Genomic DNA, 23,207 nt, shown 5'->3' with positions numbered 1-23,207 from the left:
AGCGACTAAGCCACCCAGGCACCACTAGGGAAAGCCCTTTAAGCTCCCAGGAATTTCAGGTGCCAAAAACATTCCCTGTGCATGGGACTTGCTATTATATGTCTCATTAGGATCTGCTGTGGGGGCCTTGGACGTTTTTTGTTAACTAGCAAATGTAGATCATGTGATTTTGGAGTAGGAGGACTAACGATGGTGACTTTAGGATACCGGCTCCCTCACAGGTATAAATTATGCAAAGCTAAAAATCCACTAAAGAATTGTCAGAGAAGGAATTAAAATAAGATTTTATATGAAAGTTGAAATGTAAGTATGTAAGTATGAAAGTACCCACGCTGATCCTGAAAGAAAACAAAACAAGGGCAACAGCAGTAGCTAAGCAGAGTCTCAAGAAGAGGAAACCGAAGTACAATTCTTTGGAGTCAGTGTGGACAAAGCCAAGGTCAACTATATTAAATGCTGTAGGTACCAGAAGGCTATCAATCAAGTAAGCAAAGTCTGTATATAAATAAATCAAGTAGAGCAAAGTCTGTATATAAATAAATAATTATTTATTTATAAATAATTAATTTATATTTAATTATATTAAATTATAAATTATAAATAAAATTATATTTTATTATATATGATAATTTATTTATTTATAAATAAAGAAAATGTGCAATATAGTTTTATGTTACCAATTGTGCTGAGAACAAAGGAATACTCAGAGAACAGAAACTAAATGAAAACTGAACCTCAGGAATTAAGCATTACTGACACAATATTCTGCCCTAAAGCGAACTATCAAACCTTAGGATCCTGAGAATGTCACTTTTATGGCTGCAAGGAACACCAAAGACAAAAGATGAGGAGGCCTGAACCATCCCGAGTGGTCACTCTAGCAGGAGACTCCGTGTGAAGCTGAAAGCCAAAGAACTGTATCTTCACTGAAGGTTAAAAGGAGGTAAGTTGGCCGTGCAGAAGAGGTCAGCAAGAAAAATGGCACTAGGAAAAGGTGGAAAATGTATCCTAAGAATTCGTAATCATAAGCCAGCCTTCACAGATTTGTGACATCATTCAAAACAGGAAAGTGCTAGCCAACTCCAACTCATTTCCTCTAAAAAATAAAAATAAAAACAAAAATAAAAACAGAAACAGCTCCTTTCCTCCCTGACCTTCATACTTCTCAAACTGATTTCCTACTGTTGCCCCTCCAATGTTCCATCCTTCTCCTGCCTCTCTCCCCATCTCAACAATTTCCCTCTATTCCATCTGACTTTTAATCAACATCTACTGAATATTACAGATGCTTAGAATTGTGTTAGATCCTAAAGCAAGGTTTAAGCCTGATCTTCCCTAATGAGAGGATGGGGGAAGAAGAGCTAGGAGGGGAAGACACATCATCATTATTCAATACACGGTTACCATGATGTGAGATTGTGTGGCACTGACCATAAGTACCAAAGAGGGGAAATCTGTAAGGCTGGGGTAGTTGAACAAACCTTTCTAAAGGACGGGCCTTGAAAGGCAGATAGAAATTTGGCTCCAATTCACTTCTATTCCATAAGGCTCACAAAAGAGGGTCCACATGGTTCTTGTTCACTGGCCTATCATACTGGTGCTCAGTGAATATCCCAGGAGTGCACAAGTGCACAACCCTTTGATGGCTACCATCAAGATGAAAATCCTATGTCCCAGTGACCTAGCTCCTACCTACCATTCAACTCATCACCTGACATACGAACCAGCCCCATACTTACTCCGGCCATTCGGAACTACCAGAATTCCAAAATGCACAAAAACATTTCAAGTTTCTGTGTCTCTCTTTGTATACATTATATGCCCTTTCCAACTTCACCTAATAAATTCTTAGTCATTCTTCGAGAGTCACTTCATGCACGAGGTACCTTATGAAGCCTTCTCTGCTCTCTCGGGCTTCGACTAACCACATCCTCTGGTTCACTGCTTCCTCTTTACACCCTTGTTTCTACTTGTACTTCTGCCCCTGCCTCCTGCATGCACTGATATCCCTAGCACCCAGCACAGTGACTGAAACATGGCAAGCACTCCGAAAACCATTTTTATTAAATATGAAATTGGGTGGAAAATATAAAGTCAAAGGTAAAACTGGAAATCATTAAGGGCTTCTCTAATCAGAAATAATGACATGATGAAACTGGTATCTAGAAAAACCAATCCAGTACTGATGAGGGAGAAGGAACGAAGGTCAAGAAAGAGCCTACAAGTCAGGTGCAACCCTTGAGATATGAAGTGATAGTGACAGCAGCCTTATGTAACTGGGGGGGCAGGTCAGATAGAAGGAAGGACAGACCCACCCAGTCACTGTTGCTCAACAGTAGTCATGTCCAATAAAATTTTCTCTGACGATGTAAGTATTCACCCGCTGCACTGTCCAAAATGGTAGCCGTTAGCTACATGTGGCTTCAGAGCACTTCAAATGGGGCTAGTGAAATGGAGGAACTGAATTTTTTATTTCATTTATTTTATTTTATTTCAATTTAAATAGTCACAGATAGCTAGCGGCTCTCCAGCTAGCGGTTGTTCAGTGATGAAATCACAGCTCTTTTTTTTTCTTTAAAATAAAGAGTTTATTTATTTATTTATTTATTTGACAGAGAGAGAGAGAGAGCACAAGTAAGCAGAACAGCAGGTATAGGGAGAGAGAGAGTCAGGCTCTCTGCTGAGCAGGGAGCCTGAGGCGGGGCTCAATCCCAGGACCCTGGGATCATGTCCTGAGCTGAAAGCAGCCACTTAACCAACTGAGCCATCCAGGCGCCCCCACCCAGCTTTTTTTAACTAATAAAAGGCAGCACTTTGCAGCAGTTATGGATCCTAACAATGGAATGCATTCTCTCTCAAAGTAATTTCGGAAAGTACCCAGGGAAAGAGGAAATAACTCTTCTTTGGATACAATCTTCCCAGTGGATTATAGCATTAGGATGAGTGGAAAGCTGGCCTAAGATGAATCACATTATTCTATACCTGGAAAGGATTCAATGATCATTTTACACAGAAAGAATCCTGGTTTGGAAGTCAGATGAGTTGCCTAAGGTCACACAGGGAGCCAGTGACAGAGTAGAAACTGTAAGCCAGATCTTAAAACACCATGGTCTGTTAATTGTCTTGACTGTGATCATTTCACAGGTGAATACATATGTAAAACATCATCAAGTGCACATTTCAAAATATGAGTAAATACTATAGGTTAATTATACTTCAAAAAAGCCATTAAAAAAAACCCAACACACATTATAGCCACCACCCTACCATCCTCTGTCAACTCTTCAGTTCTATCTCATAGAGTTATTGTGAGAAATAAACTAGCTAATGTATTTAAAGACATAACAGTGCTTGGTATGGAGCTAGCACTATAGAACCGTTAACTGCATCATCATTATTAGCTACTAGAATTCTGCCCTACTGACTAGTTGCAGAAATGTAACGGAAAGAAGAATGGGCAGGATTTGGAGTTACAAACTCTAGATCATAAGTCTGAGTCCTGGGCAATCTGAGTCTCAGCTCTTTGTAAAATGAGTTAGTTAGGTGAACAAAATAATCTCTAAAGGGACTTTCCAAACTAAAGATTTTGGACGGGGCCTAGGATACAACTTATAGGAGTGGAAAAGGCTACACATGGGACCCTTAGGGAAGAACTGATAAGATTTAAGAACTGGCTAGATGCACAGTATGACAGAAAACAATGAGTCAACTATGAACACACAGTTTTGAGCTTTGGATGCCTCAGGGTTTAAAAAAGAGAGGAACATGTCAACCCAGTAAATGCATATTTACTACTTTAATAATTCAGTAGGTTCTCCGTGGAAATGAATATTCATGACCTTCTGGATGCAAATGTCACCATGACATTTAAAATGTATGCTAAACCAAAACCCCTTTCATAAGATTACTTTAACGCTATGTTAAAGTGAAATCCCTATGAATAATTATAATTAATCATACTTGGTGTATTTAACAACATGTATTCATTCCCAAGTATCAATTTTTTTTCTTTTTAATTAGTGCAGGGGCCCCTGGGTGGCTCAGTCATTAAGAGCCTGCCTTCGACTCAGGTCATGATCCCAGGGTGCTGGGATAGAGACCCGCATCGGGCTCCCTGCTCATCAGGGAGCCTGCTACTCCCTCTCCCACTCCCCCTGCTTGTGCCCCCTCTCTTGCTATGTCTCTCTCTGTCAACTAAACAAATAAATAAAATCTTTAAAAGAATAAAAAAATGATAATAATAAAAATAAAAATCAGTCACCAAGAAACTAATCTCTCTTTTTTTTAAGATTTTATTTATTTATTTGACAGACAGAAATCACAAGTAGGCAGAGAGGCAGGCAGAGAGAGAGGTCCTCCTTTTGTTTCAGGCTCCCTGCAGAGGAGACAGCCCGATGTAAGGTTTGATCCCAGAACCCTGGGATCATGACCTGAGCCGAAGGCAGAGGCTTAACCCACTGAGTCACCCAGGCACCCTGAGACTGATCTCTTGATCAGCTCTTTTCATGTGGAAACAATCCAACCCTAGAGTCACAGAGCTGCCTGTCAATGTTACAGCAGAACTCTCGGACAAAGCCTCTCGACCTGCTCACCCTACACAGACTTCTCCGTAAGCTCATCTTCAAACAGTGACGCTGTGGTATGACATCTCGTGTGTTGTATGGGATACATCTGCAGTGTTGGCTCCCATGCTACATGGCTGTGTGAGCACCTACTCAGCCTTTCAGAGAATCTCGTTTTCCCTGGTGTGACATCCAAAAGAGTGCCTCAGTCACACTGGGGAGCGTACTTTGTGAGGCTCTAACTCACTCCTCTCATAGATGTGATCAGTCCAGCAGTGTTATGCTGACATTCTGATAGGCTCTGTTCCATTACATTGTGCTGATGGCACATTCCTGGACAAAAACATAAAGATCACTGTTGTTCATGAAGTCCTCGCTTTTGTTTCATGGACTGAAAAAAGTCCTGCCAACTTTTTCATGATCCTTCAAGGGCAACATTTCAAATATAATATCCTTCTCTGGACACTGAGCAATATTTCAGTTATAAGTGACGGCTTGGTCAACATTTGGGCCAAATCCCAGAACAAAACTTTTTTTTTTTAATAAAATTGTTTATGAAACATTGCAGTTTAAGACTATCTGCAGGTCTACCTAAACATAGCCAAAATGGGCCAATTTATGACTAGATAAAATGAAAAATGTCGTTGATTAGCCTAGAACAGCAACATAAAAAATGCTTAGTTGTAAGCAAATTAAATGATATGCTGAAATATAATACAGAAAAGAATCAAGACCACTTGGGGAATGAGTCACTTAAGAGTCATATTTTCCAGATCTTAGTTAACTCTTTCTATTTGGAAACCTAATTTTACCCCGCAGAACAGAATTCTCTCTAAAACACACCACACTATTCTTCTCTTTTAAAATGGCATATAAGGAAGAGTATTTTTTTCCTTTTCTTAATAACTAATAGTTACAGACATTCGTCACCGAAATGTGGTAAAAATGGAGACATAAATGCAAATTTATATAATATGAGATTAAGGAAAGAAATGTGACTCTCCCGATAGCAAAAGTATCAAATCTGATTTCCTATAAAGGAAAAAAACAACTCCCAATGACACCCTGTTTTTTTGTTCACTTACCAATTTTCCATAAAAGTATAATAAAGCATAGGAAACTATAATATCCTAAGCAGTATAATGTAACTACCTTTCTGCAAAATCAAACCATGGGCTGAATTATGATGTCATCTTATTCCAAATGCTTTCACTATCCTCTGGAAAAGGCAACTTTTCCCCCATTACTATCGGTGATGTTCAAGTCATCCTTGATTTTCAAAACTTCACCCAATTTCATGAACCAGAAGCTCATCCTCACTCTTCTTCCTCCTCTGTACGAAGTTCATTTACGGAGCATCTCCCACATCATTTCAAAAATATGCAACAGCACTAATGGGGGAGACACAGGCTACACAGGCTTCATTTTACTAGAGAAGACAACACGTCTGCTTATCAGGTCTTTATTTTCTCCAAGGTTCACTCCGTATTTCATTTGGAAGAGCACTCCACCCCTAGGCAATGCTATTAGGAGAGATTCAAAGTCCATACAGCACCCAAGTGGGGTCAATTTTGTCTGAACTCCTGTATAATATTCCACTCTTGAAAAACTCTTCTATAGAAATTAAGTCAGATACAAGTTGATGCTACTGAGATGAAGGACAAAGAGAGGAAGTTCTAAAACTTCTTCCCTAAAAGTACATGTAGAAAGGCCTCAATAAACCTTAGCTGTCTTTATTCAACAAATATGTACTAAATATTTATTATTTTCTAGGCACTATGCTAAGCAGAAAAAAGTTAAAAAAAAAAACAGCTCACAAGAAACTCACAGCCTAGAGAATCTAGTCTTAGTGAAAACAAAGATGGTTTAGAGGGCTAAATTCACTCATAAAAATCTTTTATATCCAAAAGCATTAAACCAAAGACTATTGTAGGAGAGGAGGATAGAATGTTTTTCAGTTCTGTTACTTAAGAAACATCATCGTATAGAAAAAGTTAACTCCTGGGGCGCCTGGGTGGCTCAGTGGGTTTAGCCTCTGCCTTCGGCTCGGGTCATGATCCCAGAGTCGTGGGATCGAGCCCCACGTCGGGCTCTCTGCTCGGCAGGAAGCCTGCTTCCCTCTCTCTCTCTGCCTGCCTCTCTGCCTACTTGTGATCTTTGTCTGTCAAATGAATAAATAAAATATTAAAAAAAAAAAAAAAGAAAAAGAAAAAGTTAACTCCTTATATGTAATAAAACAACTAATCTATCACATGTCAGGTTTAAATTCCCTAGCAGAATATATATATGTGCAAGATCTGAACACGTCCTTACTTATTCCACAGCCTTGCATTACCTAAAAATCCTAAAAGAACATAAATGGTCTAAGTCTTGGCAAAACATAATATAAATGAATCAATTCCTGTACTCACTGAAGAATATTTTCCTTACTTTCCCTTTTTGAATCACGTACCAATGTTCATTTTATCTAAGGTTAGCATATGCTTGAGTATTTCTACCGTAGAAGAGAAAAAAAGTGAGAAATTAATTTCAACCAAATTACCGAGCTTAGTAGTATTTATTACTACACAAACTAATGTCCTCTCCTGTGTATCCGGCCCAGTTTTTCACTACACAGATGTACCTCGAAGGAAACAGATTAAAGAAAAGTATGGGAGCCTCTTGCAAGGACACATGCACACATGTTAAAAGTTGTTTTATGCTTTCATGAATGTCTACTCCATTAAATAGAGAGCACTGCTCCTCTACCCAGAGGGATGCAAACGACTCCTTCCCCCGCATTCCCCTTTATCCAAGGGGGATACGTCCCATGACCCCAGTGGATATATGAAACCACACTGGTATGAACCCTATATATACTACACTTTTTCTCGGTCTCAAAATCCCTTACTGTACTCTACTCACCTTTATTGCGATGATGTGAGATGATAAAATGCCCATGTGATAAGAAGTGAGGGGAATGACACAGACATCATGATTTGGCATAAGGCTTCTACTGACCTTGTGACAATAGGTCAGAAGGAGGATTATCTGCTTCCAGACCACAGATGACTGCAGGTAATGAAACCAGAGGAATCAAAATCCTGGGTAAGGGGGAGCACTATACACACACATGCACAAGTACACACACTCACGCCATACATGCTCTCGCTACGTGAAAGGAATATGGGCTTTGGAACCAGACATCTAAGGTCAAACTCCTTCTCTGTAACAGAAGTTCATTACCAAGTCCAAGTTCATCTGTGTTTAACTGCTTCTTCACTGCAATGGAACATGTTTCTGTTTTTCTTTGTTTTGCAACTTTTGCTAAGAATAATCATTCCAAAACCCCAGGGAATCCAAGTGTCAAGGTACCCAAGATTTTTCCCTCTTTTCAAAATGCCTCCCTAGGAAATGTAAGCGGCATCGGTAACAAAGGCTGGGGAAGACACTGATGGGAAGGTGTGTGGTTTACACTTTCATTTACATTTTAGGTACTTTTATATATGTATATTACATATAATGAAAAATATTATAAAATGTAAAAATACCTCTCTACCTATTGTCATCCTTAGTAAAATGTAGTTTCTGCCAAATGTTAAAAAAAACAAAGGCTTTCTTCATGTGCTCAAAAGGACAGCGGGTAAGTAATTGTCTACTCTGCATGTAATTATTTTGGCACAGTTTACTCCAACTGGAGTCTGTTTCCTTGAAAGGAACATCTATGTAGTAAGAAGCTAGGCCAGAATACACTACAGAGGATGTTAGTTTGTGCCGTAATAAATATGACTAAGCAAGGTAAGTTGGTTAAAATTAATTTCTCAATTTTTTTTGTTCTAAGAGAGAAATACATAAACATTGTAATCTTAAATAAAACAAACATCTGTACATGATTCAAAAAGAGAAGGTAAGGAAAGTTAAGGAATTTTTTTTTAAAATAAAGAAAGTTTACATTTGTTTCCAAAGAGGCTTCTCAGATTAAAGAACAAAGAAAATACTAAAATACTTTAAAGCAATTTGTGATAGAATCATGGCAACCTGCATGGAACAAACCATTTTCTGCATAGGTAATATAAATGACAGTAATTACCTCTTCTAAAATTCAAAGGCAAAAAGAAATTCTATAATCTGACACCCTAATAATTTGTGATATTCCATACCCAGAAATATAGGGGGGAAAAAGAAACAACCTCAACCAGAAAGCTACTATGACCTATTACAAAAAAAAAAAAAAAAAAAAAAAAAAAAAAAAAAAGACCCAAACTGAAAAGGACTGTCTCAGCTGAGAAATGAGCCCGGAGCTGCGTGCGGGCATCAGACAAAGTCTGCTCCATACCTTCCTCAATACAGTCTCCAGCAAGAGCAGAGAGCTGCGGGGAGCGCTCCTCCAGTAACTGCTGGTGAACACTCACACATCTTAGCGTCCACCACGGCAAACTCTAGGGAAAGAAAGTACCACGTAAGTTGAAAATAAAAGCCTTTTTGAAAAACGATTTTTACATTAACTGCCATTAGTGTTTAGAATTTTTTTAACATATATATTTTTTAACATCTGTGAAATTAAACTTACTCTTCCACAAACATACCCATCCACTGTTAGGTCTTCAGTAGTAATACCCAAATCCGCTTCTCCCTCTTCTGCAAAAATAACCCGCCTCCCCTCCTCTCAGAGTCTCTGTTTCTAGCCAGCTGGGCTTCCTGTTGCCATTTAGAACTTACTATCTCTTTCTTTAAAATGTCTGCCATTGTCACCAGCCGTCCGCTGTGGCACCCCCTCAGTGCTGTAACCCACACAGCGGCTCCTCCGGGAGGCAGAGTGGACAAGGGGCCAGGGACGGGTGCTTATTTTTTCCCTCCCCTGAAATTCTAGCACACTGTCTGTACCGGTGCAAACACATCCCGCTGCGTTCACGGAGGTCAGCTTTCAGTGTTGTCCACCATCTACTCAGTAAGACAAGAAGTCACGTCCTGCTCATCTCTCTATCCTGCTCCAAGCAGTATTTTGCACAAACCACACTGTAAGAATTACCTTGGATTTAAATATTTTCCAAAACTAAGACAATCCCTTCCACATCCTTGTGAAACCCTCCCATGAAGACTTCTCTCATGAGGGTGGCACACATTGGTGTCTCACTTCTCGGAACTTGTACACTGTTCCTGGAAGTCAGCACATTGGACAAAGCTTGTGATTCAAGAGTTTAACTCCCCGACTCCAACATTTCTGAGGACAGAGACTACATTTCATACATTGTCTTGACTAATGCATACGCTGAGGTTATAGTAGGTTTTTCTCTATTGTCTGATGCTGTTCTTACCTTATCACAGTTTTTTAAAAAAGGGGGGAAGTGACTGGTGGCTTAGTCAGTTAAGTATCAGGTTATGTTTGTCCTGGGATCAAGACATTCAACTCCTTGCTCAGTGCGAAGCTGCTTCTCCCTCTCCTTCTGCCTAACATTTCCCCTGCTTGTGCTCTCTCTCTGTCAAATAAATAAATAAAATCTTGAATAAAATAAAATAAAATACTTGATCCTGGATGGCTCAGTTAAGCATCTGACTTTTGGTTTCAGCTCAGGTCCTGATCTCGGGGTTGTGAGATGGAGCCCTACATTGGGCTCCACGCTTTCAACGCAGAGTCTGCTGGACAATCCCTCTCTCCCTCTCCCTCTGCCCTCCCTCCTGCTCACCTGCACGCTCTCTCTAAATAAAAATCAAATCTTAAAAAAAAAAAAGTGATCCTTATTTAAAAAAAAAAAAAAACTACCTAGCAATAAGCCAATATAGAAGCCCATACAGGAAACAGCAAGTCTGTCCTCTGCTGCCTCGGTGCCATTCTCCGCCCCAGCAACAAGAGACTCAGGTTTGGCAGCAAACACTTTCCCTTTTTAGACATGGGAAGTTAGAGCCAGTCAGAGATTGCCTTTTTAAGAAAACATACATCATCTCTGCCTGCTTGTGCGCGCTCTCTCTCTCTCTCTGACAAATCAATCAATAAATAAAACATACATCAGGGGCAGCTGGGTGGCTCAGCCGGTTACGTGTCTGACTCTTTGTTTTGGTTTCGGCTCTGGTCGGCATCTCAGGGTTGTGGGATCAAGCCCCGCATGAGGCTCCCCACTCATCGGGAAGTCTGCTTTCCCTCCCTCTCCATGTCCCTCCCCCTGTTCATGCACTCTCGCTTTCAAGCAAATAAATAAACCTTAAGGAAAAAAAAAATATATATATATATATATCAGATACTGAACCTTTAAACAGCAGATCTATACATTAACTCTTAAGCCAAAATCTCTACCTAGGGGGAAGAAGAGTGTGAAAAAGATAGAGAAAGCATAGCCTATTTTTCTGTCAGAAAATAAAAGGGCCCTTATCTATTTGCCAAGAACTGCTTAATAGAAAATCTGACACTTTAATAAAAAAGTAACTTGAAGCCTTGCTCTAGTTTCTAGATCCTGTCCACTGATTTTAGCACTTATTACAGAATGTTCTGATTAGAAAGTCACTAGTCAATAACCTCCTAGAAGGCAGGAAGCGTAAGTGTACTAAAAAGGCACCCAAAAAAGTTTGTTAGCTTATTCCATTGTTTTATTTTTAAGTAATCTCTTACACCCAACATGGGCTTGAACTCACAGTCCCAAGATCAAGAGTCACATGATCTACCAACTGAGACAATCAGGTGCCCTCCATTTTTAAAATAATTGTAAATAAGAAAACTGATATTCCAGGGAAATTAAATAGCATAACATCACCCAGTTATTATAGCAGCTGAGCCAGACAAACTCTGGTCTGATTTCAGAGCCAAGACTCTTTTTACTCAACATTTACATCCTACTCATACTAACCTATATATCACAGATTAGAGGACTGGGCAAAAATCACCTTCTTTTATGGTTCCACAAAAATATCATAATGAACAACTTGAGACATGGTTTACAAGTAAGCCTACTCAAAGCTAACTTTAAAAGGTTAAATTTAACTTGGATAGAGGAAGGATACTTCTTTCATTTTAATTTCACTTATCAAAGAAGTCATTTTTATATCATCATTTAGAAAATGACATATTACAGATCCAAAGAAAAAAAGAACTTTTGTGACTTCACTGAAAGGCAAAATTTCAACTCAAAGCAATCTTGGCATGATGACGTGTAACAAGAAAACAGGGTTGTAAGCCCAGCTCAGAAGTTGTTTACTGTCTGCCAAGCAATTCAAGTACCTTGTCTCTACATCCCTACCAAGTAGGACATCTACAACCAGCAGTTAGCATACCCACTTGTTCTCCTCAGTTGACACTATACATATCTTTTTTAAAAAAATGCTTAACAGAGCGCCTGGGTGGCTCAGTTGCTTAAGTGTCTGACTCTTAATTTCGGCTCAGGTCATGATCTCAGGGTCACAGGATCGAGCCCTGCTTTGGGCTCTGTGCTCAGAGCAGGGTCTGCTTAGCTCTCTCCCTCCACTCCTGCTCAAGTGCACTCTCTCTATCTCAAAAATAAATAAATAAATAAATAAAGCTTATCAAAATTTTAGATGAAAGTTTTCCACCAACAAAATTTAAAACTGTCTCACTTGCTGATTAATGACTCTAGTCTCACTAGAAAGAAAATAATGCCACTTGGCAGCTCTGTGCCTTGGTGATACCTGATTTAGAGCCAAGTACTAGTCATTCTGTAAGAGAGCATTTAAGTCATATCAACTCCAGAAAAATTTTCTAATTCAAGCAAACATGGCTAAAAAATCAAGGATAAGACCTTATGTCTACCTGACATTGAAACTCATCTAGTAAAACCCCTTCTAGTAAAAGTAATTCCAATTCCTTGGGCTTTCATGACAGTCAGCAACAGAGGCAAAACTTGCCTCTTCACCTTTTGTCTAAACTGAAATATTTAGGAAAATAAGCCCTTATACAGGACAGACCAAGTCTATATTCTGCCAGCTGAAAACTGTGTTTCTCAAAATTTTTCAGCCCATACTTAGAAATTGGGAGGTTTCCTATAAAATTTAGATTATATCTGGTAACATGGATCAAGTCACCAAAGTCAGAATGGGAGTCAACTAGCTATAGTCTGCAGCTACACCTTATTTTTGTATACCCCAAGAACTAACAGTTTGTAGATTTTTTTTAAGGTTTTATTTATTTGAGAGGGAAAAGTGAGGGAGCCAAAGAGAAAACACAGTGGGGAGAGAAGGAGAGTGAGAGGGAGAGGCAGGCTCCCTGCTGAGCAAGAAGCCCAATGAGGGACTTGATCCTAGGACTTGGGGATTATGACCTGAGCCGGAGGCAGATGTTTAACTGACTGAGCCACCCAGATGCCCCCAGTTTTACACTTTAAAACCACTGAAAAAAACACAAAAGAGAATTTTGCAACATGTGAAAAGTATATAATTTCAGCATCCTGAGAGCAGGCCCCATCAAGATCTTCACACTCAGTGGGGAATCTGCTTGAGCTGCTCTCTCTCTCTCCCTCTGCCCCTCCCCCTGCTCATATGTGTGTGTGCACGAACAGGCTTTCTCTCTCTAAATAAATGAATAAGCTTTTTTTTAAAAAAAAAGATTTTATTTATTTATTTGACAGACAGAGATCACAAGTAGGCAGAGAGGCAGGCAGAGAGAGAGGAGGAAGCAGGCTCCCCACTGAGCAGAGAGCCTGTGCAGGGCTCGATCCCAGGACCCTGGTATCATGACCTGAGCCAAAGGCAGAGGCTTTCACCCACTGAGCCACCCAGGTACCCCTAAATGAATAATCTTTAAGAAATGATGTAACAGACATTGAACAAATGCTCCACTAAATCCAACCCAAATAATGAACCAAGGTAGGATGTAAGCCAGGAAACAGTAATTACAATCCACTGTAAGAGCACTGAACATTTGGGGCACCTGGGTGGCTCAGTGGGTTAAAGCCTCTGCCTTTAGCTTGGGTCATGATCTCAGGGTCCTGGGATCAAGCTCACATCAGTCTCTCTGATCAGAGGGGAGCCTGCTTCCCCCTCTTTCTCTGCCTGCCTCTCTGACTACTTGTGATCTCTGTCAAATAAATAAATAAAATCTTAAAAAAAAAAAAGAGTACTGAACATTTATATTCACACACACACACACACACACACATATCTATAGAATCTTCTAAAAGGGTCAATATGTATCATTGTGTATTAGATGAATCTCAAAAAGGGAAAATGTTTTTGTTTATTTTCACCAGATTTTAAACTGAAATACCTAAAGACTTAGAAAACACACCAAAACACTGTCAGCATCACTCCTGAAGTGTGATGCTACCCAGCACAAAAGTCATGCCTGGGTTTGAACCAACTGCCTTCTTGTCTCTCCTTACCTGAACAGCTGTCAGTTTCTGTCTCACATTCACTAGAATAACTCGTGCTAGTAAGAGCAGGATAGGCTTTGAGGTCAGGCTGTAGACTGATTCACCATCTAGAACAAGCAGATTCAGAACAGCTGCATCCAGTCCTTTGACCTGAAAAAAATACATAAGCCAAGATGACCTAATTTAACAAAATATTAATCTTTACAGGTCTTGTAGTAACATATTTTCTAATTAATTCAGCTTTGAAACAAAGGCATCAATCCAGCACACAGCAATTCGCACTGGACAGAATCCTAACATTATAAATGGCCCTGGGGACCCACAACTGTGGGCCGTCCTGGTAGACGGCCACCTATATGCCTGCACCTTAGATGAACCGTGAAATCAAGAAAATGCTAGTATCAAAGAGGCTTCATTCTTTACAGATTTACTTATAACAAAGTATCATCTCAATAAAAAGCATGACTCTACTACTAAAGTACTTACATTAAACACACTTCACATATGCTTCATCAGCTGGCAAATGTCATTACAAAGGAGGTCTGCTCCGTAATTCCTAAGCCAAAGAGCCAACAAGGTCTCACATATCAGAGACCTTGTCGAGTGGCATGGACCAGTGGGAACAGAAGGCTACAAAAAAAAGGGATGCCTTTGAAAAGTCCACTCCTTGGCTGAACAGAGATTTTCTACAGTGGACAAGGCACCTGTTTTCTTATATTTTATCTTATTTTTTACTTTTGCAAAGGGAGTGTGAGAAGCAGGCTCCCTACTGAGCAGGAGCCTGATCAGGGCTTGATCGCAGGACCCCAGGTTCGTGGCCTGAGCCAAAGGCACCACTTAACCGACTGAGCCACCCTGGTGCCCTGTGTTTTCCAAGATGTATACTATATAATTTTGACAGCTGCCACAAAAATAGCAGGAATGCTTACCCACTAGGAACATGGGCTCTAATGTCACAGACTCAGGATAGCATTCTTTTTCTGCCTCTTATTAGTTTGGGGGCATAGGTAAATTTTTTACCTGAAGCCTCATTAATTATAAAATAAAATAACAGAACCCAATCCTTCTTGTAAGGATTAAATTAAATAATCCAAATAATGCCTCTGTCAGTATGTTGTTGAAGTACTCAATATGGCCAAGAGAGTAATAGCTATGGGTTCATCCACTGTCCTACCTTCACCACTGAGGAGTATAATAGAAGAATAAAAATTTAACATCAAAGAGAACCACCAAACCGCAAATAAAGATTATCATTATCTACAATAAGGGTAAAGGAATTTTTTTTTTAACTTCAATAATTAAGAAACTATTGTGAGGGACGCTTGAGTGGCTCAGTCGGTTAAGCGACTACCTTTGGGCTCAGGTCATGATCCCAGGGTCCTGAGATCGAGTCCCACATTGGGCTCCTGCTCAGCGGGGAGCCTGCTTCTCCCTCTCCCTCTGCCTGCTCTGCCTGCTGCTCCCCCTGCATGGGCATCTCTCTCTCTCTCTCTCTCTCTCTGACAAATAAATAAAATCTTTTTTAAAAAGAAAAAAAAACTACTTTGAAATTATTACAACTACCTCAATTTTATAAGGAAATAGATACAAATGTTAAGTACAGTTGAAAATAATACAGAAGTCAGTGTCAGAACAGAGGTCCCAGCCTGTATTCCAACTCCCCAAACAATGTTCTTCCTACCACCCCATGCTGCTTTCCCCAAAGATCTCTTCCTGCCCCTGGGGAAGGTTCAGGACCATACCAAGCACCAGGAAAGGCTGCAGACATCACTTCTAGCCTTCTGACTGAGACCACTACCTTACAGTGGCAGGCTACTGACATAGGGACACTAGACGCCCCATGTAGAAGAGACCAGAGGCTAGTCTGAGGCACAGTGAGCCCGAGGTGTCTTGTGAGAGCTCCGAGTGAAGGTACTGAACACACCAGTGGACATTCTCACTTAGGAACTTGGGAGAAGAACCTACTTCATGTGCCCAGACTGTGTCTTGCAGCCTCAGCGAGTTCTCTTCTCATACAAAGATGTCAAAATAAAGATTTAACCACCTTTATTTCCCAAAGTCCAAACCAAACTGGTGAAGTACAAGAAAATATGACATGCCTTTGGGAAAAGAATCAGGGGGCGCCTGGGTGGCTCTGTGGGTTAGGCCTCTGCCTTCAGCTTGGGTCATGATCTCGGGGTCCTGGGATCGAGCCCCGCATCAGGCTCTCTGCTCGTCGGGGAGCCTGCTTCCTCCCTCTCTCTTTCTGCCTACCTCTCTGCCTACTTGTGATCTCTGTTAAATACATTAATAAAACCTTTAAAAAAAAAAAAAAAAAAAGGTTAAAGAATCCGGGGCGCTTGGATGGCTCAGTCGGTTGGGTGGCCAGCTCCTGACTTCAGCTCAGGGCATGATCTCAGGATCATGGGATCGAGCCCCTTGTCAGTCTCCACGCTCAATGGGGAATCTGCCTAAGGATTCTCTGTGTCTTCCTCTTCCTTTGCTCCTCCCTGCCCTGCTCTTGCTCCCTCTTTCTTTCTCTAAAATAAATAAATATTAAAAAAAAAAAAAGAATCTATATTCCAATTACTTTGAAATGAGAAACACATCTAAATGTTTTAGCACAAATTTAGATCATTCTCTTCTAAATGAAATCTTTAAAGATAAATAACAAAAAATTTAGTATACAAAAAAATTATACAAAGAGATAGCCCATGGTATACCACGTGGGTATCATTACCTCTGATACTTAAAGCCAGGGGTTGGTTACTAAACCTCCTACTCTTCGGTTCGAAATTCTCTGGAGATGGGCAGCACGTGGGTGGCTCAGTCAGTTAAGTGTCTGATTCTTGATTCTGGCTCAGGCCATGATCTCAGGGTCATGAGAGGAAGCCCTGCTGTCTGGCTCAGCGGGGAGTCTGCTTAAGATTCTCTCTCTCCCTCTCCTTGTGTCCCTCCCCCCCAAACTCACATGCTTTCTCTCTAAAATGTATAAATAAAATCTTTTTTAAAAAAACTCTCTGGGGATGGTATTAACAAGACAATAAATAAATGAGTGAAGGTAGGAGTAGCCAAATACATACACTTCTCTTCCCAGTGCTACCTTGCATCATCATGAAAATATGAAATGCTTTTCTATCTTCTGCTTAAGTAAATCAGCCTCTGCCTACCCCCGAGCTATAACAGTGATATTCCAACTGAGTTCTAAATCTGTTTCCAGAGGTTTGGAGAAATGGTCTGTTTTTAAAGAGGATTACTTATATTTTCAATAAAAACAGACAAAGCAAAGGTTCCAACTCTTAGAAATAATTCCTCAGTCAAGACAGCATATGACATGTAAATATCTAAGTATTTATCACCATAATAGTGAAAAAAATTTCAACATCTGGAAGCCAGAGATAAATTTACCATAAAACCAGATTACTAAGATCAACCTTGCTGTGTGGGAGGTTACCAGTATTGCTCAGACATGGACCTTCAGGGCTATTCCTCTGAGACGGGTTAGCCGCAGATGTCAGTGTTAAAAATGACAAGGCCATAAGTTAAAGGCACGGAAAATGAATTTGGCTTTGGTCACCATACTCCATGACCATAAAGTATATTCACAAATACCTGTGCTTCACAAGGGCTGAAAAACATGAAACAGCGCAAGAAAATGACCATTAAAAAAGTGACATATTTAAAAACTTCAACTCCCCCATCTTCCAAATTCTTAGACTGCTGGTAAAGAGGATAAGTTGAATATTCTTTTTAAAAACAACCTGACAGGGGCCCCTGGGTGACTCAGTGGGTTAAAGCCTCTGCCTTCGGCTCAGGTCATGATTCCAGAGTCCTGCATCAAAGGCCCTGCTCAGTAGAGTCTGCTTCTCCCTCTGCCTGCCACTCCCTTTGCTTGTGTTCGTTCTCTCTCTCTCTCTGTGTTTTTTTTTTTTTAAGATTTTTATTTATTTATTTATTTGTCAAACAAACGGACATTGCCAAGAAGAGCTGAACATGCATAAACTCTAGGGCATAGCAACTCCTCTCGTAGCTCTATATACTACACCAGAGCTCCCTAGCTCTGGGAAGGGTTTACACATGTATTAAAAGATCATCCTCTCAGCCCTCAGGATGTCACCTACAGCCCAAGGGCCAGTAAAAACAGCCTCCTCTATTAGTACACTGTACTAAACAGTCATTTTTTCAGAAGGCTGTGCTTTGAAATTCTAGCAAATGATTTCCAGAAGACCTGTTCCTGAAAGCACTGTAAGGAATATATTGGGGGGGTCAAGGAAACATATATACATATATACTACAGTACTGTCATACAATTAGAATACTATACAACAGTAAAAATGAGTAACGGTCTCACTTCAAAAATAAACCATTTAGCAAAACAAGTCACAGAACAATCATAGTTTGTTTCATTCATTAAAGTTCAAAAACTGGCAAAACTAAACAATGTTTTCTAGAGTTTCATAGGTGCTGAAATTATGAAGAAAAGCAATGGAATGATTAACATGAAATTCATGGGACTGGCTCATGGGAGGGGAGGCTGGGGACACCATTAGAAAGCACATACAGGGGACTTCCTAAGCCAATACTTGCAACCCTCTCCGAGTCACAGCACATGCAGAGACACTATGATTAGTGGGGCACAGCAGGGAACGAGCAATGCTGCCGACCAGAAGAGACCAGTTCAAAGGCTGTCCCCACCCCAGCCAGGCCCCACACAGACACTGCAATGGCAGAGGGGCTCCACATCTGGGGAACAGCGGTCGGGAAGCTCTGTTCTACAACGCTACTAATGTTTCTCTCTCAAGCAGTATGGTAGAAACAAAGGAGTTTTATTATTTAAACAGTACAGGCCTGCACGGGCAGAGGGCGCCAGGCAGAGGGCGCCGGAGGCGGAGGGTGCGGGAGGCTGGGCAGCTCCAGCAGAGGGGCGGGGGCAACAGGATCCCTCCTGCGGGGACTCCCATGGCCTGGTTCCCTCATCCCCCTTCTCTGGCCTTCCTCTGCCCCTTCTCATCCCCTGCAGGCAAAAGAAGCCCCAACTCCCCCACCCTCCCAGATGCCAGGCGGGAAAAATAGGTCTGATTTTTAGATTTTTGTATTGTGGACTGACTTTGCCTTACATTAAAAATTCATCCCTATACCTCATATGCTTTTTTTGAATGTATGAGGTAGTTCTAAGTAAATAAAAAAATCAAGGTCTCAAAGTTTTCTACAATCTGGCCTGAATCCCATGAAGTCTGACCTGTCGGTGCTTCTCCAGTAGTCTCAAAACATCCGGTTCCCACGGGGCTCTTCCCGCCTCTGAACTTCCGCTCATGGGACTGCACCCAGACTGCCTTTCCTGCTCCTCTCCACCTGTCCGTTTGCTCAGCACCCTTCAGTTCAACTCCCTATCCATGGCCAGCTAAACTGTCTGGCAAAATTCGCATTCCGCACATCTCTTGGTTAATTTCAATATTCTTACAGTCCAACCTCTCATGTAACCTATTTCTGTACTGCCTTGAATTGTAACCTGACTTTACAGGTGGCTTCTACCTAAGTATAGCAGAAGGAGGGCTGGGTTTGGACCCAGGAAAAGTGGCTCCCAAGTGCCCAGCTGTAACACCTCTGACAAGTTTCCTTCATCACTGGGAGCTTCTGTGTTCTCATCTCCAGGATACTCAAATTGACCAAACACATGAATTAAGCACTTGCCCCACATATCTCTGTTCAACAATCACTAGGACTTTGACTATTTGGTGAATCTGTAACCTACACTACAGGGCTGAAGAGGCAGAAACTGTTTCATCCCCAATAACAGAGGGGGTGAGATGTTCCATATAAGCAAGCTTCTAGGCAACTGAAGCATTTCTCTTTAAGAGACATAATCTTTGGTATTTTACTTTAATCACTTTGGATGAAAACCTTTGTAAAGTGCAGATTCGATTCCCTTCTTAGACATAAGATACAGAAGATCTTTTAGCCTTTCAATAATGATTAGAGCCAGGATTATAAATTTCAATTATTCTACTGCAACATAACACAATGACTCACTATAGTGATGTGTACAGAGCTAATTACTGTTGCTGTCAGGTTATGGCTGCATTTCTACTTCTTTTTTCCACTTCCACCATCAGATTTTTAAAATATAATTTATTGACTGATTGATTTTTAAAGATTTTTCTATTTGAGAGAGTGACCCTGAGGTCATGACCTGAGCTGAAAATAAAAGTCAGACTCTCAACCGAATGAGCCACCCAGATGCCCCTATTTTATCTTTTTAAATAAGCTCTATGCTGGGACACCTGGGTGGTTCGGTCAGTTGATAGTCTGTCTTCAGCTCCAGTCGTGATCCCAGCATCCTAGGATTGAGTCCACATCAGGCTCCTTGCTGAGTGGGGAGTCTTCTTCTCCTTCTGCCTGCCGCTCCCCCTGCTTGTACTATCACTCTCTCACTCTCACTCTCTCTCCCTGGAAATAAATAAATTTTTTTTTAAAAAAGAGTAAGCTCTATGCCCAACGCAGAGCTCAAACTCACAGCCCTGAAATCAAGAGTCACACACTCCACCAGCTGAGCCAGCGAGGAACCCCTCTACCATCAGATTATTAACACTTATCTCTAATTCCATTCCTGACAGTGGACCTTCTGAAAATACCTGAAAATCTGATCAACAACCAAAGATTCTTAGTACATTTTGTACAAGCTATAAAGTCGTATTTTTTTTCCTACTTACTATTAACTCCAGTTTATAAAGATGAGTTCCTAAAGGAAAAAAAACACAATAATAAGTATATACAATATTTCTAAGAAGCATACCTCACTGAATTGCTGGAACAAAATGGATGGCAAAAAATCCTGAGGTTGTAAATCAACGAGAGGCCCCGTCCAGTTACTCTGAACAAAAAGTTGCAAACTGCTTACACCAATTAGGAATATGAGCTGTTGTCTGCATATAAGAATAAAAAAATAAATATGAACCACTATATAACCACAACCAATTTCACTTCAGTTTTACTAAGAAAAATGTGAACTATTAACGAATATTTATAGAGATTATCGAAGTACCACAAAACAAAATTTCTGAAACCCAACAATTTATCTTTCAATGTCGAATATTATAACCATGAGCCACATACAGCTCTTTTAAATTTAGTTACAATTAAATGAAATTTAAAATTCTGTCCCTCAGTTGCACTATTTCAGGTGCTCAACACCCACATGTAACTAGCGGCTGCCATACTGGAGAGCACAAGTTTTCCAACAACAACTAAAACCACTCTCTTATGCTGAGCAAAGTACTGTTAAATGTATTCAGTCTCACTCTGTGAAAATTTTAAACAAAATTCTACCTTTCAGTTGTGTCCAAATCTGTTGAGTAATCCAAGAACGTTACTATCTGCTTCTCCAGGTAGCTGTCTACCTTTTCTTCAGTCATCGTTGTTGAGTTAAAAATATTTTGAGTCAATGAATTTAAGAATATGGCTTCATAGTTCCCTTCTAGCAGCAACTGTAAGAAGGATCCACTCTCTGCAATATAAAAAATTAGTTCAATAATCTAAAAGACCAATTTTTTTCACACTGTAAAGGATAACACTACTAGGTAAATCAACCAGTTTACATTTTAGTATGCAGAAAGAAAATGTATATCCTTAGAATGCTTACTATACATTAGTCACAAAGCACTGAGCAAATTCCCAGTATTCTATGAACATCACTTCTACATTAGCAGCCCATCCACAAAATGAGCAGCAAGGCAGAAGTTAGACACAGGAATAATATTCCTCGTTAGTAAATATTACCATCCTTCTGAGAATTCGAAAGATTCTTACTGACAACAGAAAAGCTTCCACAAGAAGCTAAGACCTTTCATAATCTGGCTTCTCCTGTCCCCACTATACTCCCTGAGGAACACCTGGTTCTCTCATTGTCCCTACAATATCCCATACACATTCCTGCCTCCACATTTTTACACTTGTGATTTCTCCTGCTGAGCTCTTCTCCACGTCTTACCCTTTAGTCAAAATTCAACTCATCTGATTTCTTCCATGATACTTTATCAGATCACCAGACTGACTTCAAAAATTACCTCTCCAGAAGCACCTACTGCATGTATGCACACACACACACCACTTAGATACTGAACTAAATTGTTATTTTTCTTCCGGGTACAGTCTAAATCTCACAACCAGATATGCCTTTATCTCACATTTATCACTAGTAAATATGCTTTCAACACCTCCTCTCCAGTAAATGTGATACTGTTCACAAGAATTTTATCTTTGCTGCCTCGTTTCAGCTTTTAAGCTTATCAATTATGGACCCTGGAATAAATTATTTAAACAATCTGTCTTTAAACGTCTCCACCTGCAGAAAGGAACTAAACGTAGTATATATCTTAAATGTCTATTATAAGGATTAAATGACATTAAATGTTAGGGACTTAGAAAAGTAGCTGACATCGCCATCGTTATCACTGAGCCTAGGCAATGAACCCAGAGGACCCCGCCCACCACATCGAGGATGCAACAACCCAAAGTGTTAAGGGATCAGCTAGATTTCGGCAGAAAAACAAAACTAGGAGAATGAGAACGCAGCCGGCACCACTCTCCCCTCACAGTCCACACGCTGGCCTCCGTTCCTGACAGGTTCGCTTTTCTCACCTGAACCGGTGACTCCCTCCTGCTTCCATTGCTGCCGCTCAGCCTCAGTTGGGAAGCCCCTCAAAACTGCCAGCTCGGGTATCCACATCACTCTGGACAACGCTGCAGCCAAAATGGGTTCTACGAGGGTCACTCGGGAGTCAACAAAAGAAAGTGAAAGGAAGAGGGTCCAAAGATGCCGAAATCTAGTGGCAACAGATCCTATGAATACACCCACAGCTCTAAAAGCCCATGTGCAGACATCGTCGCATGGACGCGGCCATGACAGCAGCGCGGGACATCCTGGGAAAAACACACTCGACTCGGGTTTCCGCCTAGGAGAACGACTCAAATCCTTAGTACTGAGCATGCCCAGTAGAGATGCCCCGCCCCGAACAGGGAATGGGCGGGTTGGAGGGCGCGGTCAATCTCAGTCCCGCCCTAGGTGGGGGCGGTGCTAAGAGGTGTAGTACTGGGATTAAAACGCGGGTGGAAGGCACGGTCTTGTGCTGCCAAAAGGATAGAGGAATTGCCTATGGCTTGGGTTCTTCAACTTTTTTGGATCAGAATCCCCCTGACTACCTAACCAAGGTCCTTCACGCAGAATGCATGTGGGCCCTTGCTACCAACATTCGGGTACATTCCAGGAAGTTAGAGACCCTCTGAAGTGGAGTCGACCAGCACACAAGAACCACCTGCGCAGAGAAGAGAATGAAACTGTAAGGAGAGTTTTGGGACTCCTGATTGGCTCAGTGGAAGG

The 23,207-nt window shown here is 40.8% G+C and overlaps 1 protein-coding gene across 1 annotated transcript in view; it reads right to left on the bottom strand.

Moving 5' to 3' along the window:
* The window catches only part of TTC27 (tetratricopeptide repeat domain 27), a 171,024-nt gene extending 148,232 nt beyond the window's left edge, over nucleotides 1–22,792 (bottom strand). The window contains exons 1-5 of the mRNA XM_045079240.1: nucleotides 22,469–22,792; nucleotides 21,158–21,335; nucleotides 20,625–20,754; nucleotides 13,862–14,002; nucleotides 8,878–8,980 (exon numbers count right to left, since the gene is read on the bottom strand). Of these exons, the coding sequence (XP_044935175.1) occupies nucleotides 8,878–8,980; nucleotides 13,862–14,002; nucleotides 20,625–20,754; nucleotides 21,158–21,335; nucleotides 22,469–22,556 (640 nt within the window). The 5' untranslated portion in view covers nucleotides 22,557–22,792. The remainder of the gene's footprint in view (nucleotides 1–8,877; nucleotides 8,981–13,861; nucleotides 14,003–20,624; nucleotides 20,755–21,157; nucleotides 21,336–22,468) is intronic.
* Between the last annotated feature and the right edge of the window lie 415 nt (nucleotides 22,793–23,207).

Source organism: Mustela putorius, unplaced genomic scaffold (assembly GCF_011764305.1).
Source record: "Mustela putorius furo isolate JIRA1106 unplaced genomic scaffold, ASM1176430v1.1 tig00000281_pilon_pilon_pilon, whole genome shotgun sequence".
In the NCBI taxonomy this organism is placed as follows: domain Eukaryota; kingdom Metazoa; phylum Chordata; class Mammalia; order Carnivora; family Mustelidae; genus Mustela; species Mustela putorius.
The sequence above is the reverse complement of the archived record's forward strand: the minus strand, read 5'-3'. Positions and strand labels throughout refer to the sequence as shown.